General features: G+C 39.1%; 1 protein-coding gene across 1 annotated transcript in view; it reads left to right on the top strand.

Annotated features, from left to right (window-relative positions):
• Nucleotides 1-1,244: 1,244 nt before the first annotated feature.
• LOC145677134 (obg-like ATPase 1) overlaps nt 1,245-23,432 on the top strand; it is a gene marked incomplete at its 3' end in the record, with an annotated part of 59,957 nt that continues 37,769 nt past the window's right edge. Inside the window, exons 1-2 of the mRNA XM_081747779.1 lie at nt 1,245-1,302; nt 6,597-6,772. Of these exons, the coding sequence (XP_081603905.1) occupies nt 1,245-1,302; nt 6,597-6,772 (234 nt within the window). The remainder of the gene's footprint in view (nt 1,303-6,596; nt 6,773-23,432) is intronic.

Genomic DNA, 23,432 nt, shown 5'->3' with positions numbered 1-23,432 from the left:
TAGATTTTTAGACGAAATTTGCGCAGAACGCCATAATGCGTTGTTGCCAAATTTGTACGTTTACTGTCGTAGTCACAATAAGAAAATTCCTGCATTCTAACGTTGTAGTTCGAGAAGCGGAATTGTGGTAAGGGTCGAAAACTAATTTTTCTAAGTATCGAAGCAGAATTCCATGATTACTTTCTTTATTATCTGGCACCAGTAAACATTTGACACTATCTGGCAACGCCACATTATTCAAGCAGTGTTTAGCATAGCACTGGGAACACCTACTGATCTACCTTTAAAAAAATATTTATCTAAACAAAGCCTTTTCCTCTGGTCTTAGGCTTTCGACATCTGCGGCCAGGTTAGCTTGTCAAGTATGAGGAATGCCGTTGCAAAGCGATCACACTATCCGAGGAAAGGGAAGGAAGGAAGCAGCCTGGGACCTATATGTTAGGTACCATCTCGGCATTTGCCTGGTGTGAATAAGGAAAACCTCATTCAGGATGGCTGGTTTGAAAAAGGTTTTACGCTTTTTCGGCCGAGTGTCCTCACCACGATTTTTTTCTTCTGGTCTTGTTGCTATCACGCGCACACCTTTGGTTCACGGGGTCCCGGACTCGATTTTCGGTGGGAGGGCCTCGAGATTCGAACAGTGCTTCGGATTTCATCTTAAATTATAAGTCCATGTCTCGTATTGCCTTGGTGTTGAAAGGGATAGTAAACTCCAACCTAACAATGTAACAATCAACTTAAATTTCCCAGGGGGCGCGGTAGCTCAGTGGTAGAGCATTCACCTCCAATGCTTGGGGTCTGTGGGTCGATCCCAGCTCGCGCCGTATAGACTTTGTGGTGAACAAACACCGTGCTCGTGGGTTTTCTCGGGGTTTTCCCGTTTTCTCCCACTTTTTTCATTCCATCATTTCACTCATCTCTCATCATCACCGTCTCCTTTAGCCTAACCGGCATAAGCATGGGACGTAAAACATTTTTTTTTTTTAATTTCCCAGGGAGTTGAAGGTGAACGTAGTGGGAGGGACTGTGTCCCCAAGCCCGCATATAACGTCGAAAAGGAAGGTGAATGATGAACTTGTGATCGTAGAAATATGACAGAAAACAAAGTGAGGGCGAGGATAGAAAGTTGCCCAATGATTGTTGTAGGTGTGGATGCTATGAGTTGTAGAAAGCGCTGGTGTTTGGTTTAGGGGGAATGGAGGAGAGAAGCTAGAAGTGACAGCCAGGTCTTAACGTGATAAATGATGAGATTGCATGCCACGCTTTGGATACGGGAAGAACTCTGTACATTAAGGACAGCTGGTACGTATAGAAATTTCCAATGTTTGCTTTACACCCGCTACTATGTCGTTTCCATCAAATTAGAACTATTTATTCACTCTGGTGAAATGTACACTATTATTCCACAACAAACAGAATAGTTATAAAAAAAAAAGCCATTGTTATGAGCGTACTTTCTCTATCTCTGACGGAAACGAAAGGGGGGAAACAAAATCATGTATAATGGTATTTGATAACATGTTCCAGAGCTCATGGTTTATGAATATCATAAGGAAAAATATGATATTTGTTCGCAATATATCAGGAATATTTGTTCGCTGTTTCTTTACTTGAACAGACTAACGAGATAAATTGCCCACCAATCTTGTCTTAACTACGTTTCTGTCAATCGTGTAAAATTAGGGCGGAAACTTTTCTTTCTTCCAAGTTTATGATCAAAATTTGTGTTCTAGACAAGTCAGTTATTGATCAATTGGTTGGTTGATTTTTGGCAATGATGAATCCAGAGGGTGGCTGAAGGTGGGAGATCACTTTCACTCCCTCTTCGTGCCGCGGAAGATTGTTATTTTACCTTCTTATATTCGATAGTGCTAGTTGGGATGAATATTCTGATCCAAGAGAAACGCGAATGGGGAGTAGCAGAAACTTCATAACGAGGAACTACATAATGTATACTGTTTACCAAACATTGTCAGGGTAATCAATATCTAGGAGGCTCAGGTGGGCACGTCATGTAACGAGAATGGAAGAAAGTAGGAACGCTCTCAAAGTTTTGACAGGAAATCCAATCGGAAAACGACCATTAGGAAGACCTAGGCTCAGATGAGAGGACAGTATTAAGATGGATCTCGCAGAAATAGGAGTATAAAGTAGAAACTGGATCCAGTTGGCCAAGGTCAGAAGTCAATGGAAAGCTTTTGTGAAAGCGGCATTGAAGCTCCGGGTTCCATAGGCCATAGAGTTAGTTAGTTTTCTATCATACTTCCAAATTATGCTATGCATGAGTGTCGGAAGTCTTATAGAACGCGCGATTAGCGTACGTGCCTTTGGCGCGGGAGACCCGGGTTCGATTCCCGGAGGGAACTCATGTGGTTCGGATTCCACGTTAATCAGTAGGTCCACGTCTCATATAGCCTCGCTGCTGAAAAGGGACGTTAAACTCAAAAATCAACTCAACTCTTATAGAACGCCTTCGTCCTAGTGCTCTCAACGGGTCGGTCTTACCCGACCCGTGACCCGAATTGACTGACCCGAGTAGCCTGATCCGACAACCCGACCCGTTTGACAGCACTAGTTCGTCCGTCCGTCAGGGCAAAATCAGTTAGGAGATATATATGTGTCGAGATGCTTTTTTTTTTTTTTTTTTTTTTGCAATCGATTCAGTGACCAAGAATAGGTCTTCTCCATTAATTTTATTTAAACTGGCAGTGGTTCAAATTAGTCATGTCCTGTTTCAACAACAGATAGCGAAAAGCGGTTTCTTACAAACGATTTAGCTTCTCAAGACAACATACAATAACTATCCCGGCCACTCTAGCAAAACCAGAAGTAGTTCAAATTTGATATTTCTTCCGGTTTCAATATTAATTTCCACAAAGCAAGAAAACGGTGAGAGATATCGAGATGCGATTTTTTTGTGATCGCATCATTGTCCCAAGAATAGATTCCATCTTCTTCATTAACCCTCTATTCGAACCGGAAGTGGTTCAAATTTGTCATTTCCGGTTTCAACACATCGATATAGAGCAAAAATAGTAATAAAATAGCGGCAAGCAGTTTTCGTGTCTTAAGAGTCTTCATCCCAGCGAAATTAAAATACCGCTAATTTTACAGTAATTATGTGATATCTTCAAATAGATAAAAGATAATCGAAATGTGGAACAAGAGCGCCCTAGACAATATTATTTTACATGAGATACCGTTATCACGACTCACTTATCTGCTTTCGATTTCGAGCCATTTTGAAAATCGGCACTTATTTTCGCGTTTCTAAAGAGCTAAAAAGGGAAAGCCACTAGGTGACTTGTGATAACGGTACCTCACGCAAAATAATATTGTCTAGGGCGCTCTTGTTCTATATTTCAATTATCTTTTATCTATTTGAAGATATCACATAATTACTGTAAAATTAGCGGTATTTTAATTTCGCCGGGATGAAGACTCTTAAGGGAGCATTTGGTCAACCCGCAACACAATACTTCCAGTTCCAGTATTGATTTCTGTAGAGCAAAAACTGTAAGAGATATTAAAAGCATTTTTTTTTTTTTTTTTTTGCGCAATCGATTCAGCTACCCAAGAATAAGCTTTATCTCGTCCCATAACCATCTATTCAATCTGCAATTGGTTCAAAATAACGATTTCCGGTTTCAAACTTTATCTGCATAGGTCAAAATCAGTAAAGAAATAGCGAATAATGGCTTTTTGATATCTATTCAGCATCCGAGGAACTAGTTCTATCTTTGATCATATAATCTATTTCAACCAATAGTTATAGATGTACTACTTGAAGCTTGAGTGTTGAGTTCCCATAGCTTGGAAGTCTACTGTAGTTTCAGACTGCGAAACGAAACTCACTTGTTAGGCTTTTAAACTGTGCTATGGATAAGTATCAGAAGTCTAGTGTAGGGATGGCCACAAAGATCCGGTTTTCAGAACCGGTTCCGGACCTGGATCTGAAAACCCGGTTCCAGAACCGGTTCCAGACCTGGATCCGAAAAACCGGTTCCAGAACTGGGTCCGAAAAGCCGATTCCGGAACCGGATCTTCTAGAACCGTATCCGTTCAGACCCGAAAACCGGTTCCACTAGGAACCGGTTCTGGCCATCCCTAGTCTAGTGTCAGTCTGCCTATCGGCGGGTATCGGTAAACTAAAACAATAGAATTAAGCGACAAACTTTTTTTTTTTTTTTTTTTTTTTTTTTTTTTTTTTTTTTTTTTACATTAATTCAGTGTCTCAGGAAGAAGTAGCATCTCCAACATTAACCCCCTATTTAAATCAGAAGTGGTACAAATGAACATTTCTGCTTTCAGCTCCGATCACCATACAGAGGAAATAGTAATAGCGAGAAACGGTTTTTGATATGGGCTCAGTGTTGCAAAGATTGCTAAGATCTCCACCCTTAGGCTGGCCGCACATTCACGGAGCAAACGGATATAAGCAAGTTTTGCAAATCAGTTCTGCTCGGCGCAATTTAGCTCTTTGCTCCCTCAGTGTGTGTGTGCATAGTAGCTTCACATCCACAACAACACGATCCACAGTAAAGCGGAAATAAAAGGCGGCAGGCAGCTCAGCTCTCGGTCTGCGCATGCGCCGATCGAAGTGCTCTCGTAGTTTTGCAGCCCAACAAAGAAATTAAGGTAGGCATCCGACACCGATCTAAGTGCCGCTCATGTTAAAATACTGCTAATTTTACAGTAATTATGTGATATCTTCAAATAGATAAAAGATAATCAAAATGTAAAACAAGAGCTCGCTAGACAATATTATTTTACATGAGATACCGTTATCACGACTCGACTCACTTATCTGCTTTCGATTTCCAGCCATTTAGAAAATCGACATTTATTTTTGCGTTTCTAAATGGCTGCAAGCGGAAAGCTAATAGGTGACTCGTGATAACGGTATCTCATGCAAAATATTGTCTTGTGTGCTCGTGTTCCACATTTCAATTATATTTTACTATTTGAATATATCACATAATTACTGTAAAATTACCAGTATTTTAATTTCGTCGTGGTGGGGCCTCTTAAAGGGAAAATGGGCTTTCAGAAGGGTATTTTTAGTTTGCAATGAAGTTAAAGGCTTTCACTTTAATAAAATAACACGAGCTGTGTGTTGATCGTGAAAGAGTTACGTGGATATTATATGTTGTGCTGACAAGCAGCCGAAAACTGCGTCTTCTTTTTTTTTTATTCCTTTCTTCCTTCTATATAATGGTGTCTTGTGTCATCGCTGATGGCAGGGGCGTTCCAACAACTACCGCCACGGTAGCTCGGGTACACCTCTTCACCACGCCCCGCTTTCTGCATGGTGGCCACCACACATGTGCCATTTCTTAATTATTCTTCCTTTCCACTCACCATCCTTTTCAATTCAGCTGTAATAAACGCTGCCGTGATGTATTTTACATATTTATAAACATCAGGGTGTCAGTCAACTAATAGCCGGCACCAGCTTCCCATTGTTGCTCGCTTCCCGCTGTGACGTTGTTTTGATTGTTAGTTGACGGCTGCATAATTATTACGTGATGCGTTTGCTTATAAAAACAAGTTTAGAAAGAACGTTCAGAGGAAAAAGTGCCCACCGTCGCTGCGGCTGCAACTGCTCCGTAGATAATGTAAAAGTTTAGACAGTAAATTTTCTCTCAATAAATTGTTCTATTTTGTAGCTTTGTGTCTGTCTACTTTTTAAAAATAAAGGTGCGTGTATTTAAATATACTGTCTTTTAAAACAGAGCTCTCAGAGAGATTCACCAGGTGTGTGTGAATATTATACTGTACGGGCAGTGGCGTATTTACGATTTTGTTTCGGGGGGCTTTGCTAACTTTCGGGGGGAGCTTTACCTGAAAATGTGAAAATTCTGCAAGATATTTCATATAATTTGCTATAGTAAGTAAGATTTCGAGGGGCTTAAACCCGGACCCCCCCCCCCGCTAAATACGCCACTGTGTACGGGTCATGATTTTGTATCGGGCTCGCATCCTTCAATAGGACTTACGTTCAGTTATTTCTTTAACAGGCTAATCACTGCAAAATTAAAATACCGCTAATTTTTACAGTAATTACGTGATATATTCAAATAGATAAAAAGATAATTGAAATGTGGAACGAGAGCGCGCTAGACAATGTTATTTTGCATGAAGTACCGTTATCACAAGTCATCTATTAGCTTTCCGTAGCAGCCATATAGAAATGCTAAAATAAATGTCGATTTTCTAAATGGCTGGAAATTGAAAGCCGATAAGTGAGTCGTGAGAATGGTATCTCATGTAAAATAATATTGTCTAGGGCGCTCTTGTTCCTCATTTCGATTATCTTTTATCTATTTGAAGATATCACACAATTACTGTAAAATTAGCGGTATTTTAATTTCGCCGGGATGAAGACTCTTAAGCCCAAAAACCAGAGGGTTTACGCATGTAACCTCCGTTTCTACGTACGCCATATACTTTTTTTCTTAGTATATTCATTGACCTACGAGCTTAATTGTGCAGTAGAAGAAAAAAATCAACTTCTTCTACAATTTTCTCGTGTATGAAACTGCAACATTAAAAATATTATTTGAATTAAATTTTTGCTTGTAATCTTTTTGCAGGGGCGTTTGATGATGATGACGTGACGCATATTGAAGGTGAAGTGAATCCTGTGAGAGATTTGGATATTATTAGTGAGGAACTGAGGTTAAAGGATGAAGATTACCTCAACACACACCTTGAGAAGTTGGAACGGACTGTTCTCAGAGGAGGGGACAAGAAACTCAAGCCAGAATATGTAAGTAGATGTATTCCCTTTCTGCTATTTTAGATGGTAGTGTATATATATATTTTTAAAAAAGTGAATTCGTATAATTTTGCATGTTTATTTCTTGTCTTATATGAATCTCGATATCTTCTGTAAATTATATTGATTTTTGTTTTTTCATTTGACTTAATTCATATGTTTTGGTGTTTGCTATACCGTAAAACGGGGTTACTTTGCACATCAGGGGTAACTTGGTATCAAATATTAAAACAGTTGCACAGTCCTCTGTTGGTAAAACCATAAACTGTAAAGAGAAAGTTTCAACTGCCACTGTAACTGTATTTTGACTATAATGTTAGCGGTTAACATAAGTTCTAATTACCCGGAGGGTTTGTTTTTGTAGAGGTATGAAAAGCAGTCACTCACTGTAAAGGCCAACAAAATTTGAAGGGTATCACCTACAAGAATTTTTGTCAAAGTTGAGTCAGTTTCGTAGAATACTACCGCATATAATAGGACTCTGAAGCAATAGTTGAAATTGAAATGTGAAACGTTTTAGAGTTGTAAAAAAAATAATAAATAAATAAATAAATAAAACGGGAAGAAGGCAGTTTCAGCCTCTAATCGGAGTTACTTTGCACCGATCCAAAGTAACCTCTTAAAAAGGAAATTACTACTGCTGGTACCTTTTGCCTTCTAATTTTAGGTAAATTTCCTATTTAGGTAGGTGCCGGAATGGGATTTCTTGTTGGAAAATAAATTACTTGAAGTGGCGGATCCAAAAAAGAGTTTGAGATAGGCTTCATTCAGGAAAACTTAGTCTTTGAGAAATCGCTAGACTTTTGGGGGCTGCTTGAAGCTTATACGCATAGGAATGACTAAAATTAGATTTTAAAAAAAATGAAGAAATAAATGCTGTAATTTGAGTGGGCTTCAGCCTGAAACCCTCAAACCTGGTAAATAATATTCCACTGATTACGTTTGGGATAATATTCTTGGAAATAAAGAGCAACCAAGGCATATCAGTTCAGTTATTATTTTTTTTTTCCTGAGTTGGCATTTCTGTGGAACTGATGGTAAATCACCTATCAGAATGTAGTTACTGTGCCGGTACCAGAAAATACATAATTTTCTTTACAAATAACGATACTTCATACTAAGTACAGATACCATCATTCTATTATCAATATTAGTAGACTGCATGCAGTTTTGTGTAGAAAATAAAATGTATAAATACTGAAGGGAAAACATTGCACAGAAATATTATATTCGTATGTTGAACATACCTTTTTTGTATGTTGTGCAAAGTATCCCCACCTATGAGTTAACATTGCACCGAAGTTTATATTTCAATAACTATGGTCTTACTGAATGTTTACTAATTCACTTGAACGAATGTTTTCCTTATATGTCTAGCTATTATATGTTTAAAATAGTGTTCTAAGTCATTACGTTTGTAAGTTACGTCCTTTTTTTTTTCTTTAAAATTCCTTAAATCTGTTGCAAAGTAATGTCTTACGGTATTTCATATTATCTATATAATTACATTTAAGTCAGCATTAAGCAAATATAGATTGTTAAGAGTTAGAACTATGTGCTTTAAACAATCCGCTTTTATTATTCTACTTTGGGTTATATAAATTGCTGGCCAGGAAAAAAGTATTGTGTGTGGATTATTAAGTATATTCCTGAAATATTATACAATCTTTTGTTCATATGGGTTGCCTAACCACTTGGCCACAGAACGCTAAAATAGTGTAATGATATATTGGATAATTGATATATTGGATCATATGGATAATTGGTATATTGATACTGAAGTAATACAAGTCATCAAAGACATGCGAAGAAAGAAGGCCACTGGAGACGACGACATACCAGGAGATTTGCTGAATGGAGTAGGAGACAATGCAATGGAAGTACTGATATTTCATTTATTAAGATCTACCTGACAACGAAAGGACATGAACCTGTCAACGGGACTTCCTAATCAAACCTAGTCCACTCGATAAACATTACAAAAATATGTTCATGCACAAAAAATTAGGTGTCATGGACAACGGAGTAAGTCCCTGGGGCCCATTGACCCTCTTAGTATAGAGAAAATCGTAGACTCGCAGTGAAATAGCTATTGCATCAACACTGTTCATTGGAAGGTTATGTTTTATAGTTCATTCTCTTCAGCATGAAACAAGCTTGCCAGAGGTGCTATGTATTGGGGCTGATAACGTACATGAACAGTGAAAATTGGGAGTCTGGTGGGAAAATTCCCTCCAGAAATCCCTCCCATCAACTTTGGACCCCTCTGGAGTAACCCCGGGTAAAAGTACGCAATCCAAATGGAAGTGGGCTTGCCCTACTTTAGTTTCAACAGTATAGTGTTAATTATGGTAGAATATCTGTACACAATTACCTTGAAGTCTTAAGAGTTTTAAGAGTCATAAACATTGGTATGATCACTATCGATGTCGTAACACAGCTGAATTCTGTGCCAAGTTCTCGCAGATGTTTTGCGGAGGTACTCCGGAGTCACGAGGGTGAAGGCTGCTCGTAATTCCTGCGTTGTGTGATATCGAGTGTTTCTTACTTGTTGCTTTATGAAATCCCAGATAACATTGTCTGGTGTCGCCAGATCGGGACTTCTTGGAGGCTAGGCAAAGGGAGCTGGTGAAGATGCACGACCTCTTCCAATCCAACGGCCAGAAAACGTCTGATTCAGGTAATTGCGCACGTGAATCGCGAAGTGCGCTGGTGCTCCATCCTGCTGTATCACAACAGTGTATCTGATACTGTTTTCTTCCAGTTGAGGCACCAACCACTCATTAAGTATCTCCAAGTAAGAATGTCCATTAATACTGTCTTCAAAGAAGTACAATTAGGGGTCTAACCACGCTGTACTATTAGAATTTGTATGAAAAACACTTTTGTCATAATTTTGTGTGATTGTTTCATAGTGAAATAATAATTAAAAGCGATGAATTCTCTTGTGGATAAGCACAAGCGTCGGTGAACCAACACGGAATCAGCGTGTTCCACTTGCACCTGATTTTGCTCATTGCGGTTTAGAAGCAAGGCAGGTTGGATAAGCTCCCATTACTAGCACGTCATTTTCAGCAAACTGAAGCGCTTCTATGGACCAAAGTCCTAAGCTAACCTCTTCGAAAAATTAAATCTTTCCGTTTTACGTCTCACGGTTATGCCGGCTAAGCTAAAAGAGACTATGATGATGAGAAATGGTGGAATGGAGAAAGTGAGAGGAAACGGGAGAACCTCGAGAAAACACGCACACGGTGTTTGTTCACTATGAAGTCCGCATGGCGCAGGCTTGCATCGAACCAGGGACCCCATGCACCATAGGTGTACGCTCTAGTACTGAGTCACCGCGGGCCCGCTAACTTCTTCGACTTCACGTACTTATTTTATACTCTAATATTGATCATCAAATACAGCCTCTCGTATCTCCCTATTTACCTTCCAATGTTCCTTCTACTACCACGTTCCTCCAGATCGAATTAATTGTTAGCCGAATTAGTTTCTCTTTCTAATTGCATCTTGCAACGTTACTGCTACTATTCCTAATACTTTCTCGATCATATTCCGTACGATCTAACTATTTGCATTCTTCTTCACAACCACATTTCTAGGAACCTCCACATTATATTCTTGGCGCTTTCCGTAGTATCCATGTTCCGTAGTATAATGCCATATAAAGCATAATACTCCTAGAACTGTTTACGATACGACAGGAACCATAATTCTCATGACGAAATACGAGACGAGACAGAGCTCTTCCAATAGAAACAGACATCTTTCTGAGACTAGACTTATTGTGAAACTCTTATATCGTTTTAGTACATTGAGGGTTAGGGTTAGGATAGTAAGGAATCAAGTAATTGGTTTAATTACACGAGTTTTCTGACATGAGACAGAAAGTCAACATGATGGCGTATGGAAACTGTAATAGATTCAGGTAGTATAGAAACAGGGCCGTAACTTGTGGGGGGACAGGGGGCAACTGCCCTCCAGGGAAGCTCCCCGCCGTTCGAGGGGGGCCCATTTTAAGACAAAATTTTCTTACTCCATATAACATACGAACATGAAATTATAAATGAAGCATCAAACAGGTTCACTACATGACAAACAAAACAGCGCACAAAATGTAAATAAAACAAAAATAAGTCGTGAGCCCATTTCAGTAAAAAATGTCTGCTATTAGGGGCCCTAGAAATAATATTTATTCGTATGGCTTTGAAATTTGTCAATATTGTCCCCCCCCCTCTAAATTCATTTGTCATGTATGGAACGGGCCCAGGGGCATAACTAGTGGCTCGGCAGATCTGGCCGTGCGGGAGGGCCCACAGGCTCAGGGGAGCCATAAAGAGTAAGAAAAAGATGGAAAGAGGGGGCCCAAGAATTAGAAAAACAACTTTTCTAAGGAGACTCGTACTAATGCTTTCCTCCCCCCCCCCCCCCCCGAGAAAAATCTAAGTTACGGCGCTGCAATAGAAACTTTACTTGAGGCAAGAATGGAACGCAAGGAATATGTGAAAATTAACGGAAACAGACAGGACAGCAAGAAGGGAACATATATATTTTATGGTTTTCGCCAGTAAACTTGTTAAGTGATTCATTCAATTCTAAAACGGTTACTTGTTTTTTCTCATAGCACTACTGAATGGGATGAACGAAAAGTCGAAAAAAAAAATAACAGTTATTTTTTCTGCGAAGAGTCGTCATACTGTCGGGTGCCAAAAAGGCGGCTCTCAAACCATTACTAACGATGTACTTAACTCGTTGCGGGTATTTTCACGATAAAATTATTTCACTAGACGCTATGTTATACATATCATGTGATATATGGAATGCTTGCGTGTGTGTGTGTGTCTATACATAAAAAGAATCCCAGGAGCCAACCAATTAAATACTATTGTCTTTTGTATTCACGTTCGAAGACAAAATTAGCAACGCTTTATGCCAGCGTCTGTACTTGCTCATCACGAAAAAGAATTACAAAATGCCCGTATGAGATAAATATATAGATTTCATTTAGAGCAGTGGATTTTCCCGATCTATCTAACGAAAAAAAAAGAAAAAACTTTTAACTACCAAACTTTCTCACATCTATTTAAGAGGGGGCAATCAGCACAAAACCAAGAGTAATAGTAGACAATGCTATGTACGGCTTCAGTGGCGTAGGGAGAACAAATATTATGGAGAGGACCACTGGCGTACGTGGTGTTTGACCCTTCTTGAGCAGGGAACATGGTGGCTCAGTGGTATAGCGCCAATCTCAGGTGTGTGGGGTTCCTAGTTTGATCCCCGGCCAAGCAAGTTAAGGCTGGACTGCATAGTGTTCGTGGGTTTTTTCTCGGCGCAAAGCCGTTTTCTCTCGCACTTTTTCATTCCACCAATTTCATCATAGTCTCCCTCGGCCTAAAGGGCATAATCACGGGACATTAAAGATTTCATTTCACCTTTTACCTCCTTGAGCAATACATTACAGATAAACTAACATATACTATATTACATAATGAGAGAGAATTAAGAATAACTCTGTGAAGTGGACGAGCTCCTCCGTGGCTAAGCGGTTAGCATACGCGCTTTTGGCGTGGGAGACCCGGGTTCGATTCCCGGCGGGAGCTCATGTGGTTCGGATTCCACGTTAATCAGTTGGTCCACGTCTCATATAGCCTCGCTGCTGAAAGGGACGCTAAACTAAAAATCAACTCATCTGTGAAGTGGACAGAGAGTTTTATACTTATTAGTGTATCAAGGAAACCTTTAATCATGGCAACGGCTCTCTGGAGAGTTTAGCAGAGAGGACAAAGAAAAATAAATACGGCGTGGAACACAAGAGATTAGATATTTTACTATTGGTCCATAGCTAGATTTCGTAAAAGACTATTTTATATGGAACTAGCGCCAATTACCCAGTTCGCTGGGTTACAATAAGAATAATTGAAACCTATGACAAACATCTTGGCATTTCAGCTAAACGAATAAAACGCAAGCTCTGACGCGATGTTGCCGAATGCTAAGGGGTGTGGTTATGGCTAAGCAGACAAACGACAGCGCGATCTGGTGGCAGAGGATAAACGTGGATGTGGAGAAAATAAACGTGGCAATACCGCTGGCCTCTCATTTGCTAGCAGTATTTAAAGGGAACTTGGAGCGCCGCCTTCAAATGCCAAGATGTTTGTCACGCTGTTAAGTAATATGTTCCATCAATCAGTCACTTTTTACTACTTAGTACTGAAGCGCTCTCTGATATCGGCCATTTTCTATCATTTTTTACATTTCTCTTCCCTCCCACAGGTAGCTGGGCGTAATTTGGATTTAAACAGCATCGGAAGTATCACTGTTCATTTCAGTGACCCCGAAAACTACATATCCCCTTCCCACTCCCCTAAGTTGCACCATCAAAGTGAAATCATAAAAAAAAAAAAAAAAGAACCCAGACCCGAGCAATGTTGAGAATTTGACCGAGATTGGTCGGGTGGTTCAAGAGTTATTAAGTCATAAACTTAGTAGCTTTCATTTTTATTTATACTGATTCTAAAACAAACACTAATACACTAAATATCTTTAAAAATATCTTTGCAACAGTTACGGCAATTTACAACTGCTTTCTTCAGACATCTTATCTCTGATGAAGACTATGACTACATTTATAGCACAAGTGTTTTTAATATATTTCGTGCACTGATCAGTTAGCTCAAGTGGTAGAGCGCTGGCTTCGCATTCGGGAGGTCGGGAGTTCGATTCCCGCTGCCGACCATCCCGACTGGGCTTTTTCAGGATTTTCCTCAGTCCTACCAGGCAAATGCCGGGATGGTACCTACTAAATAGGGCCTGGCCGATGCCTTCCCAAATGCTTTCCATTGTTATTATTGTTGTTAGATATCCAGTATAAAAAATGGCCTCTAAGCTGCGTCTGGTGATTGTTAAATAAAATAAAAGAAATAAATACATGTGGAATGTATCCACAACTACAATGAACAATACACAAGTAAATATTTTTTTGATTTACGTGGGAATTGGAGTTACTCAGTAGAGCATTATCATAGAGATTGAAATCTATTTTGTCTCCTTACAGATTCCCGGAGGAGGCTCATGTAATTCGAATTCCACGTTAGGTTGTAAGTCTACTTCTCATACATAAAGCCTTGGAATTGAAAAAAAAAAAATAGTTCCAAAACGACCAAGCAGCATGTGCTTCAGCTTTTAGATATAAATTCCAGTCATAATAATATAGGGAGGTATTTCAATCGAGTATGCTTAATAAAATAATAAAAATGTTTTATTTGGGCGTGCACAGTGATTATAGCGTCAATTCAACTGCGTGTGTTTGCTTTTTTCGGCTATACCCCTACAAGTAGTCTGCACGGCACAGTAGTGTCAAAATACCCGTGTATAATTTGCTCCTCTCGTACAAGAATGAGAGTGATAAACCAATAGCCAATCGAAGTATTGACAGAGGAGGGATACGATTATTATTGTTTATATCCGTTTAGAGGTAAAGGTGAACATATAATAGTATTACCCAGAGACGAGACGAGAAATAAGATTGTATCGTCTCGTCTCGACTCCCAAAGGATTCTTTCCCGTCTCGAATTTAAAAATGGGAGTTCTAGCCTCGTTTCATAGGTGTCCAAACTCACGAGCCCGACGCTCGCGCTCAACCGGGCTCGGGCTTAATAATTGAGCGCGAACCTTAGTGAGCCCGAGCCCCGGTGAAATAAGTGAGCACGAACCCAAGTGAGCGTGAGCCTAGTCGAGAGAAGTGAGTACGGGCCCCGAGTGATCGCGAGCCCAGTTGAGATAGGTGAGTGCGAATGCGAGCTCAGTTGAAAGAAGCGAGCACGAGCTCGAACGAGCTCAGTGCAAAATGGTCATCTATTTCTCGTTTTCGAGACTCGTGATAATTTTATTTTAGTTTACCGTCCTGCAATTATGTTCCTAGACTAAAGGAACGAAGATGATGATAATGAACGAAGTGTTGGAATTAAGAAAGTGGGAGGAACAGGAGAAATCCTAGCAAATCCACACACGCGATGTTCTTACATCACAAAGCCAACTTGGCGAGAGCTGGGATCGAACCAACGACCTTACGCACGAAACACGAGCATTCTGCTAGTGAGACAACGTAGCTTCTGCTCAGGGACGTATCCAGGAATTTATTTCGGGAGGGGTCTAAAGCGTTTCGAGAAGGTCAAAATACAATTTGAGGCTAAATTATATGGAAATTTCTAAAATTGCTCCTAAAAGTAGACTACATTTACAAAAAAGTCTGGATTTCGGGAGGGGGCCACCCCCTGTGTACGCCCCTGCTTCTGCTCATGACTCTGATGTATAGCCTGAACCAGTATGTTGTAAGGTGAATTCCAGAATGAAAAAGTACGAAGGATGCTTTAAACACTTGTAAAATGAATAGGCGTATTATGGCGGCCGCAAAATGAATAAGGTGGAAAACCTTTTCCTATTCTCGATGGGAGGTTTTCAGGATCGAGTGGCAAGTGTCTAAAAGTGCACCGCCCATGCAACCTCTGGTCAGCGAAATAGATTTAATTAAGTTAGAAAGATGAGATGGTATCAGGCCAAAAACACCACTCTACGAAACTTCTTATGCATTGTTACACCTTGGGGGATTTCGCCTTTGCCAACTTGTCAGCAAAGAAAAAGGCATCGTGTTAATAGAAAAAAAAATAATAAATAAAACTAAATTATCTGCTAGCAGTTTCTCAGCAAAATGTAGTTCTATATATACAAGAAGGAGGTGGTCAAAACACGGACATAATATTAACCCTTGGAATCCTAAGGGGAAGATGATTCTTCCATCGTAAATTTTAAGATTCCTATGGCTTAAGGAACTCTATGGTTCATTGCCGCAGAAATAAAGGGATTTTATCGTGTGTCAAGCCAGCACACTGTGTTGTTTGTTTATCATCTTAAGATTTTTCTTTATATTATTCTCCAACTAGTTCTTAGTTTACCGTTAAATTTTTCTCCTATGCTTCACGGTGTCGGATCTAGAAGGTAAAAACTGGGGGGGGGGGGCTGCCAGACCCCAGACTATGAGAAATATACCATGAGTTTACTATAAAGTTTCAAAAATATATAATTAAGAGCTTAAATTATTTTTGTCACCCTGAAAACTGGGGGGTCCTAGCCCCCCGACCCCGGGCTAGATCCGCCACTGATGCTTCATGCCTAGAACTAGAACAAATTGAAGCTGACAACCCATTCTCCAATCGACTTGGTTTGGTTTGATTTGAGTTTAACACCCTTTTCAGCAGCGAGGCTGTATAAGACGTGGACCTAAATATGGGCGCAACTACGGGGAATCAATTGGGTCCGGACCCCCGAAAAGACCTTCTACTCAACATACATTTTGTTCACTTTCTCATAAAACTATACTTGTATAACAGGGAAATAATGTAGAATGTAAATTTGATCTTACACTTCATCTGTACTCTTTTCTCTTATAAAAACAATTTAGTTCTGTATTCTTTTCTGGAAATGTAGGTGAAAGCATTTTACAATTTCTTATCGTCTTTTCGGGTGCAGAATAATACCTCTTCTATACTATACAGATGTAGTGACTTGTAGGATTGACCCTTCCCCCAAGTTTGGGCTCCTCGCAAGAAAAAAATATGGGTGCGCGTCTGAACCTACAGCTTTGCATGGGATCCTAAGCACATGAGCTTCTGATGGGAATCGAAACCAGGTCTCCCATGCTAAAGGCGCGTACGCTATCCACATAGCCACAAGAGAGCTCCATTCACTAATTTCAAATGGAATGATCAATAAAGAATCTGAAATAATTAGCCAGTCAAAATGTCCAAAAGCAGTCCCCATCAAACTTCAACATGGCTGCTTTGTGAATGCTCATATCTATAACTTGCATTTAATTATTCTGACTAGTATTGAGTGCACACTCATTATTTTCCGTGCCAGCGACCTGTCTCACATGCCTTCAACACCTCAATTTCATTATCTTTATGATTTTCTCTGTCCTCTGCTGTAGCTGGAGCCACGGTGGCTTAAGAGTCTTCATCCCGGCGAAATTAAAATACCGCTAATTTTACAGTAATTATGTGATATCTTCAAATAGATAAAATATAATCGAAATGTGGAACAAGAGCGCCCTAGACAATATTATTTTACATGAGAAATCGTTATCACGACTCACTTATCTGCTTTCGATTTCGAGCCATTTTGAAAGTCGGCATTTATTTTCGCGTTTCTAAACAGCTGAAAACGGAAAGCCACTAGGTGACTTGTGATAACGGTACCTCACGCAAAATAATATTGTCTAGGGCGCTCTTGTTCCATATTTCAATTATCTTTCATCTATTTGAAGTTATCACATAATTACTGTCAAATTAGCGGTATTTTAATTTCGCCGGGATGAAGACTCTTAATGGTAGAACTCTCACTTCTCATACGAGGATTCCCTTTTTCGATTCCAAGTCATGTGAGTTTGTGGTGGACAACATCGTCCGTGAATATATATATCGGGTGTTCTAAAAATGGCGCCCATGAAGTAATTTCGTTTGGTCTACATTCCGCAGTCAGTGTTTACAGTGAGTGATCGTTCACTGACTTGGGAATGTAGATAAAACGAAAGGACAACTGTCTCCTGCATGAGTTGACAGTTAAAACAAGAATGATCATAACTGAATATCATTGATATAGCAAACAGCAAGAGCAATGAGTGCTTACGGACTTTTTGCCAAGTGTGCATTTTGACTTTTCTCGCCTTCTGCTGATAGCGGCATTCTTTACCAGTGCTGCTGTGGGTGTGATAAGACAGTGAGTCCTAGAGGAAAGATACGAGCTTGAAAGCCTTGACTGAACTAACAATTCATCCTACTTTATTTTACTTTACAACGAGTTTCCAGTTGAAGTTGTGAACAAAACGCCTCCTACAGTATGACATCATTACTTAATACTTTCACCCCTTCTGCTCAAAAACACAAAACGCGTTGTTGTGTGTGTTATGGTATACTATACCCAAAATTTCAAGATTTTTTTTTTAATCCAGGTCCATTGGAGATATTGGACAGTGAAATATGCCCCTTTTGGCATAATTCCCCAACTTTGCGATTTTTTCATGCTTTTGTGAGTAGCTACAGCTCTGCAAATTTTTGTGTATTAACTTATGACCCCGTACTACATGCACATATAAATTCAGACCTCTACGTCAGTTCTTTCGTCTTCCCAAACATGTCTTCAATGTCCAAAAAATGTTGCTACTGTAGACTTTGCTTTAACCTTTTCAAGTGTTTTTAGACAAAAATGTTAAAGAGATCAACATTTTAGCTCTGCACAAGTTGGAGACGTCCAGCAATTTTCAATTTTGCTAGGACAAATACATGCTAAGATATTCAAAACAACGTAAACGCCTGAAATCGAGAGAACGCAAATTGGCGGCAGCGGCTGCGTTGCCATTGGAAGTTGTAAAAAAAAATAATTAATTGTGGTTTTGAAGTACTGTTTTATCGACTCAACATTTCCGAACAAATTAGATTTTTTTGAAAAGATCGAGCGGCAATTTTTCTTTTTTCTCGATCACTTTGCATGGATTGACCCTCCTAAAATTGTTCTTTTCTCCCGTACCATTTCTAACACTTTCCCATTCGTTTTCTACTCGACACAGCTAATTCGCTGCATTCTTCTCCATACTCACATTTCTAAAGATTCCAGTCGTTTCTCGTCATTTTTGCGTAATGTCCATGTTTCTGTCCCATGCAGTACAATACTCCACACAAAGCATTTTATGAGTCTTTTTCTCATCTCCTTATTCAAGGGACCACAAAATAGTGTTTTCTTCCTCCTAAAGGCTTTTTTCGCCGTTCCTATCCTTGCTTTTATTTCACGTTCACATTTTATATCATTACTAATACTACTAACGAAGTATCGAAAACTAGTCACCTGTTCTATTTTTCTGCCCACCTACTTCTATATTTGACACCGACCCCGCTTCGTTCCAAACACGATGGATTTATCTTTCTAACATTTATTTTCATCCCTTATTCTTCACAGCCCTTCAACAAGTTTTTCTAACATTTTATTGATTTTCTCTTCATATTCCGCAACAAGCGCCATATCATCTGCAAATCGTATATACACCTAATCATTGTATCTCCTACAGAAATCCCGGTCTTCATTTTGTAGGCTTTTTAAACTATCTCTTAGAATTAAGACATTCTTTTATTTTGTGATATTAAAAACTGAAGTATTTTTTAATCTCTTGGGGAAACCAAACAGTGAACAAATAAAAGTGAAATATTTTAAATAAAGCATCGAAAAACATCCGGGTAAAAATAGTAAAAGTTAAAAACAAATATTGTAAACACGGAAGACTTTCACAGGAGAAAATAAACAATCCTATTTTCTCAAATCAAAAATAAAAAAAGTATAAAAAATAAATATATATACTCTAAAAATCTTACAAAAATCATCATACTGCAACCACAACTCAACCTCAACAGGGGGGGCGTGGTGGCTCAGTGGTAGAGCGTTCACCTCCGGTGCTTGGGGTCCCTGGTTCGATCCCAGCTCGCGCCGTGTGGACTTTGTGGTGAACAAACATCGTGCTCGTGGGTTTTCTCGGAGTTCTCCCGTTTCCTCCCACATTTTCATTCCGCCATTTCACTTATTTCTCATTACCACCGTCTCCTTTAGCCTAAGCGGCATATGCGTGGGACGTTAAACTTAAAGATTTCATTTCATTTCATTTCAACCTCAACAGTGGAGTTCTATTTAGCGTTAGTGGTGTGCAGACTCAGCTGTCAATTGACTGTGCCTGATCATGGACTTCAGCCAAGTGTAAGTACGCAACCATGAACTCTGCTATTATAATGAAATATGCATATGGCAGTCTTAGCATAAGAACGAGAATATGTAACCCCGTGTAAATCAAAGTATTGTTTGTTGGCGAGAGGCAGCATCTTTATCGAACTCCCCTTCCAATTGCACTCTCCTCTGTCATTTCCTGCCCTATTCTAATACTTACTTGCTGGCAGTAGCGTAGCCAGGATGTGTGTTTGGGGGGGGGCTAAGCGCTGTTATAGATACATATAGAAAAATTACAAACAAAAAAATATATAAACATAAAAATTTATAAAAAAATACAAACATCAAAGTATCAAAGTACATTATCGGAACTCTTTGGGGGGCGGCCCCTCCGCCCCCCCTTCCCTACGCCACTGCTTGCTGGTAAAAGATCTGTAAAACAGACGATTCTCTGCAAAACCGCTGATCTTTTTTAAGAGTAGCGGATGCAGATTTAAAACATTCGTAGTATTGGTAAAGTTCTATTTTAGCGTTATCAAAATATATATATATGCAGTCATCAAAACTCTGTGCCTTGTTAATCAAGTATATGAATAAATTTTTGTTTGGCAACACTGTAATGGAGAGTGTGTATGTTGAAGATTTGTTTATTTGGTCGGTCGTTTTCGTGAATGAGGTCCGAAGCATAATGAATGAAGGGGAGCTTCAGAGGTTGATGTAAGATAAATGGAGAAAGAAGCCTGTCATCCAAACTACACGACGATGATCAAAGAGACCGCTTAACGAATCTATTTTGTTTGTGTTAACAAAAACTCCTCGTTCCTCATTACAAAAATGCAATGCTTATAATTAGTTTTCACTTAACAAAATTAGTTTCTTTGGAGATTTGTTAGTCGTAGAGTCACCTTTTTTTCCCTGTATCCTTATTTTCTACTTTATCATCAATAGTGTTCAATATTCAAGACAGACTCTTCATAGACAAATTAAACATCTCCATTTGTTACTATCTTGGTCATTAAGATTTGTTCTGAGTACAGCAGCTTCTCACATTAATATCGGAGGAAGAAATGTATAAATCTTTGAGTTGAACATCCCACGATTATGCCTGTTAGGCTGAGAGAGACGATAATTAAAGAAAGTGAATGATGATGGGATAATTGGTGGAATGAGAAAGTGGGAGGAAACGTGAGTACACCGAGGAAACCCACGAGTACGATGTCCACCACAGACTTACTTGACCGGGGATCGAATCAGGGACCTCAAGGACCAAAGGTAAGTGCTCTACTACTAAGCCACCTTGATCGCAATAAATATGTAACTTCACACCAGGGGCGCACCGACGAAAGGGTTTCACCGAGTCCGGACCAGGCCCCTATCAAGGGGGTCTAGGAGGCCGCCCCCCTATATTTTTGCTGGTCCCCTAAAATTTTACGAAAGGCTTGCAAATGAACTATGGTGATGAACTACAATATGGTTGGATCGGACCCCCCTAACTTCAGCGGGCTCCCCTACATTTTTGGGCTGGCTACGGGCCTGGTCCGGACCCGTCAAACTTCCTTACTTAACATACATTTGTGCACTAAATCAATAAAACCATCTTTGTTTAACAAGGAAATGGTTGATGTAGCATGAAAATTTGATGTTACACTTCATCTGTACTCTTTCTCTTACAAAACAGTCTAGGTATGTGACTTTTTATTTTGAAAATATAGGTGGAAATAGTTTACAATTACTTATCGCCGTGTCGGGGACAGAGTAATATCAGTGCAGAGTAATATAGGCGAGACATAGTGACCTGTAGTCTTAAAAGACATCCCCCAAAGCTTCGACCCTTCCCAACAAAAATTTCTGGGTGCGCGCCTGGCCTCACACAGGGACTTTGTTCACTAGTATTATCAAAATCTTTGTCTCGTGTCAAAAACGAGACAAACGTCGGTACGAGAAGTGCCTTTTTAAATTCGAGACGAGACGAAAAATTCGACAAGTCTCGTGGGTAACAGTCATTCACCCAAGTCCTTGATTTCGATCACTGTTTTAGTGTTATGATTCATAGTATAAAAAAACTATAAATGGATAAAGTAATTGTACAATATACTCCAATAATAAATATGGTTTACATGATGTTCTATCATACCCATCGTGGACTTCTTGTGACGGAATGATTCTGATCACTTCTAAATGGAATTAAGAAAAAGTCTAGACATATTTTTTTAACATAAATTTACCAAATGATGCGCGAAAATATCACGACAGGACGAGAAAAGGTTTTTTTTTTTTTAAATTGAGACGAGTCCAAATTCCTTTCGTGGGCAATACTACTTTTCACCTACTATTGACTACTAGGGGTGAGTGACAAAGGGAATTATCATTGTAAACAAGGAAGAACGCACGTAAGTTTCTAATTTTCATTCGTTTCAAAATTTGAGTTTATTCATCTATTCATTTCCGTGAAAGACTCTGTATCTGATTTCATTCATCTGTTCATTTCCGTGAAAGACTGTATCTGATTTCATTCATCTGCTCATTTCCGTGAAAGACTCTGTATCTGATTTCATTCATCTGTTCATTTCCGTGAAAGACTCTGTATCTGATTTTATTCATCTGTTCATTTCCGTGAAAGACTCTGTATCTGATTTCATTCATCTGTTCATTTCCGTGAAAGACTCTGTATCTGATTTCATTCATCTGTTCATTTCCGTGAAAGACTCTGTATCTGATTTTATTCAATCTGTTCATTTCCGTGAAAGACTCTGTATCTGATTTCATTCATCTGTTCATTTCAGTACAAGACTCTGTATCTGATTTCATTCATCTGTTCATTTCCGTGAAAGACTCTGTATCTGATTTTATTCATCTGTTCATTTTCGTGAAAGACTGTATCTGATTTCATTCATCTGTTCATTTCCGTGAAAGACTCTGTATCTGATTTTATTCATCTGTTCATTTCCGTGAAAGACTCTGTATCTGATTTCATTCATCTGTTCATTTCCGTGAAAGACCCTGTATCTAATTTTATTCATCTGTTCATTTTCGTGAAAGACTGTATCTGATTTTATTCATCTGTTCATTTCCGTGAAAGATTCTGTATCTGATTTCATTCATCTGTTCATTTCAGTACAAGACTCTATATCTGATTTTATTAATCTGTTCATTTTCGTGAAAGACTGTATCTGATTTCATTCATCTGTTCATTTCCGTAAAAGACTCTGTATCTGATTTCATTCATCTGTTCATTTCGTAAAAGACTCTGTATCTGGTTTTATTCATCTGTTCATTTCCGTGAAAGACTCTGTATCTGATTTCATTCATCTGTTCATTTCCGTGAAAGACTCTGTATCTGGTTTTATTCATCTGTTCATTTCCGTGAAAGACTCTGTATCTGATTTCATTCATCTGTTCATTTCAGTACAAGACTCTGTATCTGATTTTATTGATATATTCATCTCTAGTAAAGTGCTCATTTAAAGAGGTTTGATCCCGTCTGTCTTAGCCTAATTGTGGGATGTTAAACTGTAAGATCTCGTTTCCCATTCCAGTATCATATCTATAATATTTGGTCTAGGAATTAATTCGTGCGGTTTTTAATAAAAATTGAAGCTTTATTTCAAAAACAAAGTAAATGAATACGTTAACAAAAATATTGTCCATCGCTAGCCACTACTTTCTCCCATCTTTCAGGCAATTTACGGATTCCGTGTCGAAAGAATTCCTCATCTTTTGACGCAATCTAATCAAAGATCCATTTTCGATATTTTCTGAAGAAGTGAATCGCTGTCCAATCAAATGTTATTCATGCAATCGATCAAGTAGTAGTCAGACGGAGCAGTGTCTGGTGAATATGGTGGGTGGAGTAACACTTTCCATCCGACATTTTCCAAATAGGTTTTGA

Source organism: Thermobia domestica, unplaced genomic scaffold, assembly GCF_964235325.1.
Source record: "Thermobia domestica unplaced genomic scaffold, izTheDome1.hap1.1 HAP1_SCAFFOLD_646, whole genome shotgun sequence".
Taxonomy (NCBI): Eukaryota; Metazoa; Arthropoda; class Insecta; order Zygentoma; family Lepismatidae; genus Thermobia; species Thermobia domestica.
The sequence above is the reverse complement of the archived record's forward strand: the minus strand, read 5'-3'. Positions and strand labels throughout refer to the sequence as shown.